General features: G+C 37.5%; 1 protein-coding gene across 2 annotated transcripts in view; it reads left to right on the top strand.

The window, feature by feature from the left end:
- Positions 1-457: 457 nt before the first annotated feature.
- Positions 458-7500, top strand: part of Galphao (G protein alpha o subunit) — a 421275-nt gene continuing 414232 nt past the window's right edge. The window contains exon 1 of one of the 2 annotated variants that reach the window (XM_067087655.1): positions 458-1297. In XM_067087655.1, coding sequence (XP_066943756.1) covers positions 1180-1297 — 118 coding nt within the window. In that variant the 5' untranslated portion in view covers positions 458-1179. The remainder of the gene's footprint in view (positions 1298-7500) is intronic. The other variant, XM_067087646.1, reaches the window with a different exon arrangement.

Genomic DNA, 7500 nt, shown 5'->3' with positions numbered 1-7500 from the left:
CTGTTGTTAAGGTGCATTTCTGATGAGTTAAATCTTCTTCTCTTGGGATACGATGCTTCATCTCATCCTAGCTGTTTTGATTTCGCATCATATACACGCACACGCCCTTCCTTCGGCATTACTTGCCTCCCCTGAGCAATGCAATCTTCATCTCCCTCCATCTCCTCCTTACCTCCTCCTCTGATTCATAGCAACTCTTATCTTATTCATGACATCCCCTCCCGCCCACCGTGTTCCCCGAGACTCATCCTTTCTTCGTTGTAGTTTTGTCTACCGCATCGCAAATGGTTTTATTTACGTTTCCCCCGCGCTTTCAGTTCCCTCACCTCGCACCTCTTATTACTCCTTGTTATCTTGCATTCGTGCATTTAATAACACTTCGTCGTGTCTATTTGGTCTGCATCCAGCTTTATTCCCCTCTTCCATTCACCTCTTCGCCCTCCCCTCTCTCAGAACGTGGCGCAGAGGGAGCTGGAAGAGAGTGGGAGCGAGCGAGGTCAGTGCGAATGGCAACCGCTGGAAACAGTTTGCTGGAAGACTCTGTGGGGCGAAGAGCTACGGGGCCTCGGCCAGCTCGTGGCTCATGTGAAGTAGAGACCAAGTCCCCTCTAGTCTGATCCTCCCCTCCTTGGTTTGTGTGAGTGTGTGTGTGTGCGTGCGTGCGTGCGTGTTCTGCATTGTGACGCCGCTGGTTCGGTTGTTTTGGTTGTGGCTGCGGTGGTGGTGGTGGAGGAGGGTGTAAATTTTGGGTTGGAGGTGTTGTGGAGGCTGGAAAAAGGTGGGTGGTTGTCGCAGGCTTTATTTTCATTTTCTCTCACGTGTTATGTATGGACATTGCGAATCGGTTTAGAAGGAGCGTTCTTTAGAGATCATCTTCCTTTTTTAAATCCCATTTTCTTTGCCTTGAAACCTTTACCAATACGTATCTTGTTAGCATCTTGCTTTTTGTGATGCTTTGGTAGACGAGAGGCAAAGTGTGAAGGCGTGAGAGAATAACCGGGGATAAGAGATTGGTTGCCGTAAAAGGAAATGAAAGCGCTTGATTTAACCTTGCTGAGGTAAATCCGGTAAAAAAAGTTGGCCCTCACCCTGCGGCGTGTCCGAGCGGAAAGGAGTGTTTCATCCCATTTGTGAGTCTTTTGGTCGTAATCCGTCACCTCGGAGAAATACCTGGCTAAGATGGGGTGTACGATGTCGGCAGAGGATAGGGCTGCGAGAGCCAGGAATAAAGAGATCGAGAAGAAGATGAAGGAGGATGCAAATGAGGCCGCCAAGGATGTCAAGTTGCTCCTACTAGGTAAGGACAGAGGACAAGACTTCACCTGGTCTTTTCTCTTTCTTCCCTTCTGCATGAGTTATTTGCTCCTTTTTTATGTCCAATCTTTATTTTTTCAGTACAGATAGCCGTAGTGCCTTTTATAATTATACTCTCTCTCTCTCTCTCTCTCTCTCTCTCTCTCTCTCTCTCTCTCTCTCTCTCTCTCGTGCCCCTTATGCATATATAAATGTATGCGCAGGTAAATTTATGCTCCCGTGAATTGATAATACGCCTTTCTAGGAAATTCGGTATGCCGGAACCGACTCTAGAATAGGAAGCAAATGGTTTGTGGAAGAATCTGTGTGAAGTTGCCGGAAGTTTAAAAGAGAGGTCCAGTTAACGTGATGACTGAAGTAAGATTTTTGCCTAAATATAAATTATGAATTAGACATAAATTATGAAATATGCATGTTCCTGAATCTTTATTATATTCCGCAAGATATCCCATCATTTTGACTAAGTGTCAGTACAGAGAGTTTGTCAGGTATATGGAGCAGAATTGATATATAATTACTAACTTTCAGAAATGTAGGAGTAAATTCGTAGCTGCCGGGAAGTCCTTGTTTAGGAGCATAAGTGTGTTGTTAGGAGGGAAGTGACCTTGTCGTACTTGCTTGATGTTGTGAGACTAAACGCCAAAAACGATAGAACCCTGTAAGGAGTCGTGTTGGAAAGAATCGTAACTGATAAAGTGAGAGTTAAGGCAAGCTAACTTTTGAGACTAGAAGAACGGAAGTATTTTTCAGAAGGAACTGAGAGAAAATACATTAGATGACAGTAAGGTGTTTCTTACAAGAACAAAATAACCTAGTGAATAAGTTTTATGAAAAAAGTAAATAATATTCTGAAGAAAGTAATGTCATTTCAATAATTAATAATAAATAAACTCACTGTGACTCAGTGTTGATGATAATGTCTCCTAAGACATCCATTTCATGCTGAGTCACGCAATATCTATTGGCAGAGATTTACCTGTTACTGTTATAGATATTGTCAGACTAGTATACTCATACAGTCAAAAATGACGGGAAGAGAGAGTAGAGACAGCGAGTCCCAACCTTAGGGACGTTACGTACCGCACTGAGGTTCAGGCCAGAACACCTTTATCATGCATACTTATTTAGGGACCCGTGCCCGTGGTGAGAAGGATGGCTCTGGGCTTATCGACAGTAGACTTAAGCTTACGGTTTATTACCTGTAGACCATCGTTGTTATACGCTGAAAAATATATGAAGACATCCCGTTTGATTGCAGGATCACAACCACCTTCATTTGAGAAACGGTGACTCTTGAAGGTGAAATGTTTCTTTTTATAAATAGCTTATTTATACAGGGGGTGAGCACGCAAGCCCTCCTCCCGCCCCGGCGTAATGTCGGCTGTACGACATCTGATTCTCTTCTTGGGTTAAACGGGCATTATTGGTAATCCCCAAGCCTGCCGCGAAAGTTTTATTTTTGTCTATAATACGATAGAATATGATGGAGACATCTATGAGGATTCAACAGCAGCGAACGTGATGAAGACCGTCTTGACAGGATGGGTAACTTTAAAATCTAGCATTTGTTGATGTTGTCCTACTTAACGTTATTCTTTATTTAGAATACATTACCGGCACCAGTCGAGACGATTGTGCAACATTCTAATTGTTATCTTTATCTAAACGGCGATCCATTTCATTCGTTTATGAATGCAAAAATGTTTCAAGTGATGCTTTACTGTACCTCCTTGCAATTCAGCCAACCTCTCTAGCTATTACTTGTTAGTGTAAATGTCGGTTTCCGCTCAATTTCACCTTGAGATCCTTCTTTATTTTCTTTATTTTCGGGATCTCTCTGCCTTGACGTCCAATCGCTCCTACTCTCTCATTTTATTGTCTTGAGGGATGAAAGGCTTAAGGTACCCCGGTGCTTAGCTTCATGGCCTAAATTTCATGACTCAGTCTGTCATTAAGCACTTGATTGGAAAAAGGATTCAGAAACATGAAGACGTGGGGATTGGTACGAGTTCATTTTGTTTTACTAGAACGAGTTTGCTAAGTAGTACTTTACTCGATAAACTGATTCGTCAGGTAACTTTTACTCTCAGTTTTGTCTTGCACTAATATTTTACATGATTAATAAACCAAAATAAATCCCCTAAAATGCGGCACCCATCAAAATTGCCGATTGAATCCAACCAGTGCCCTTCGGTTAGCCGGTGGAGCAACTAGGACACTTACAGGCCTTTGATGCCGTTGTATGTGACGGATTAAAGGAGGGATTAAAGAAAAGGAGTCGTTGCTGTACAGGTAAATATGTTTGCTTTATTAATATATATAAATATATATATATATATATATATGTATATATATATATATTTTATATATATATATATATATATATATATATATATATATATATATATATATATATATATATATATATATATATATAATAATAATATATATATAAGATGCATCTGCCCTAAACTTTACAGTATTCGTGATCTGTCTTAATTTTTACGCCTCAGTTATACTCACAGTGTGGGAAAATATGCGATGAATTTATATTCATATGTAAATATAAAGAAGGAACCTTTAAGTCACTCTTTGTGTGTGTGTGAGAGAGAGAGAGAGAGAGAGAGAGAGAGAGAGAGAGAGAGAGAGAGTGGATTTCAATTTGTATAACTGTATGTATAATTGTATAAATACACGACTGAATGTATGTACTTGTAGAATTTTCCAGATGGCAGAGGAGATCATTTAGAAATGCCCAGAGGAAGAAGGGAAGAAAGACCTATAGATGGTGTTGAACAAATAGAGCGAAGGAGGTGTTGGAACGGAAGAGCCTCCGTATCCAGGAAGCAAGAGAATGAATATAAGATACAGATGATTGGCGTTCTTTGTTCGGGGTTGTCGGCGCTGCTTGTGGGCGTGTCAATTCGAAGCTTGTATGCGTGGGACTGATTGTGGAAGGAGAAAAAGATCTAATAGGTATGTGGTTCAGGAAGTTAAAAACCAGCGTGAAAGTGTATTTAAGATATGAACAGAGGGTTAAGGACTGTGAAGACTTTATTATTTCTTCAAAATATATCTTTTTAAAGAAGTGTGTGGAAACGGGGTTTTGTGATGTAGCCGTCACCCATTTAAATCAACGTATGTTTCTGCCCGGCTCCGATTGCAAATACCTAATCGCTCCCAAATTCTGGGAGGTTGTGTCTTGGAAGTGTATTTTTCCATGCGCATGAGCTGTAGTTGTTGCCAGTTTATATATGTGACTAAAAGTGATTTTCACCATTTTATTCGATATTAACAAAGTTCAATCATGGTCATCCCGCTTTTACGAAATCACGGAAAGCGTAACATTCGGAAAATCGTTCAAATGAAATTATGGTAAGAGATGACTAGTTGGCAACTGTAAAGCACAGCGTTATATTTAGGAAGTTTGCGTATAACCAGTTTGCAACTGGTAAGAAGTAGCTCTTTGGGCAAAGATAGGACATCCACCCACGGCCTTTATTAAAAATATACAAGACACAGAATCAGCCGAGGACTGTAATTGAGAGGCACATGGATAAAAAGATCTTGGAAGAAAGTTGAAAAGTATAATTAACTCCATTTCATTTTTATTTTTTTTACTGCTGTTCAAACTCTGGATTTCTAAAGTTGATCAAGATGGGAAATTAGTTGCCCCTAAAGTTGTCTGTTAATTGCTAAAGGGACCTGATATCTTATTCATCGGCAGTTTTCTCGACCATCCAGAGCCGCATTAATATTTGTCTGTCATCAGCCTCAGATAAGTTCGTGAGATTCCTGGCTCGACTTCGATTGAAGCCAGACAGAACCCCATATAAACTTGTGAGTTTACCTTGAGTCTCGAATGCAAACACTCTTGTTTGTCTTTGCTTTGAAACTTGCTTCGAGGTCCTGCAGAAGATTTTGATATTGAAAGCCGACAGGCTTGTGGCAACTACTATCTGCTCTTTTTTTTCGTTGTTAGTGAATAAAAAATGGTACAAATCTCTGCATGTAAGTGAGTGATTGTTCGTGATTAAAAATAAGAGAGATGGGATTTTGGAATGAAAATGTTAGCCTCATGAGGAATTTATGTAAAGGGAAATATTGTTTACAAGTTTAAAATGTTGTGACAGGTGACGTCATTCGCAAATAAATGATAACAATGGCGATGATGCCGATTATTAAAAGTAATTTTCTTACTTTTAGCATTACGAGCTGCATTTACAGTAAACATTTCGGGTATAATCTTTTGGATTATATTTCCCTGTCGTGTGTGAAGTGGGCATTCATTTGGTTGGAGGGTAATTTATAAAATGGGAAATTTTGGTTGCAATATCTTGTGTCTGTGAATGTTATGTTTTATAATGAAAAATGTTGATAAATAGTTCATTTGTGCGAGTGTTTCAAGGAAGTTTAATGATTTTTACACGCAGGTAAATCTTTGTAAAATGTGAAATTTTTTTCTTATGCGAGTAAGTTTAGGAATGCTTGATGATATCACAAAAATTTTCCCTCTTATTTTAAAGTAAATATGTAATGAATAAGTCTAATTTAGACGTTTTCCGTATATAAGACAGGAGAACGTTTTATCAGATTTTTTTTTACATTGGGCCTTTGTGTAAATGAAAGACCGATGTAAATGAAGAACACATACACATATATATGTTATATATGTTTTATATATGTTATATATATATTTATATTTGCATTTATGTATTTGAGGTAAGATCCATGGTGAAATACATGTTATGAAACTTCTAGTTTATTGGAAAACAAGTCCACAGTAGTTGGACGAAAATGTAAGTTTTTGTACATATATGTTTTTAATACACTAGAAGTTTTATTACACACACACCCACACACAAGCACACACACACACACACACACACACACACATATATATATATATATATATATATATATATATATATATATATATATATATATATATATATGTGTGTGTGTGTGTGTGTGTGTATGTATATATATATATATAGAGAGAGAGATCTTGGCGTTATACTAGCATTTTTGCTTTCAGCGATTGTGCAAAACTTTCATAAAACGTATTTATTGCTTCGTCTTCATCGACTTGAGAAAAAGTCTCTCCACGTCGTAAATGGGGAAATGTTCTTGGATATCCATTTCCTCTTAATACTCCCTGATTCACAGTGCGTTAATATAAGAAAGCAATTGTCTGCATATCTTCTTATACCAGAATTTTCTATGGGTACCTTAATTATTATTATTATTATTATTATTATTATTATTATTATTATTATTATTATTATTATTATTATTATTTATTAGTTATTATATTATTATTAATATTTATTAGTTATTATTATTATTATTATTATTATTATTATTATTATTATTATTAAATTACAAAATCCACATTTATGTAAAAAGTACTGTATTTACAAATAATAAAATGAATTCAGGAGCTTTCGAGCCTGCTCAGCTCCCTTCTTCAGCTGAAGAAGGGAGCTGAGCAGGCTCTCGAAAGCTCCTGGAATTCATATTATTATTTGTAAATACAATTTACATAAATGTGAATTTTGTATTTTATAAACATATTCACGGGATTGTGAAGAAGATTTGCAGTATTATTATTATTATTATTATTATTATTATTATTATTATTATTATTATTATTATTATTATTGCGGTAGCTCCAGGAGCAGAGCTTAAGGTAAAAGTGCCCTCAAGAAAGTACTTAGAGGTGTATTTTTTACTTTTCATTGTATGTGACGAAATCATCTAGCCTTAGCCCCCTGAAGTGCACGTAAGGGCTCGAAGAACTCGTCCCTGTTATCTCATGAAACACTTATCGTCATCTGCTTCCCTTCGCACTGACGTCCTTATTATCATCCCCTAAGTCCTCTTTGTCCTTTGCTGCAAGACAATACCCCCTAATAATCCAGCAGTGAACTAATCGCTGACTGTTGTAAGTTGTTTCAAAATTTAATGGCGATGCACATTCTTAACCTATTTGGTTGCGAATGCGAAAATACTCGGCAAGACTTTGTTACGGCATGGCAAACCAAATTATAGAAAAGAACCCCTCTCAAGTTGGAGAACATTTAGGCCCGTAGGCCTTTTTTTTATTATATACTGGAGAAGTAGAAATGTGAAGAATCAAATATGAAGTAGTTTGTGGTAATTTTTCAAGCCTGTTTCTTCTCG

This window comes from Macrobrachium rosenbergii, chromosome 44, assembly GCF_040412425.1.
Source record: "Macrobrachium rosenbergii isolate ZJJX-2024 chromosome 44, ASM4041242v1, whole genome shotgun sequence".
NCBI lineage: Eukaryota > Metazoa > Arthropoda > Malacostraca > Decapoda > Palaemonidae > Macrobrachium > Macrobrachium rosenbergii.
This window is presented reverse-complemented; position numbering and strand designations above follow the sequence as displayed.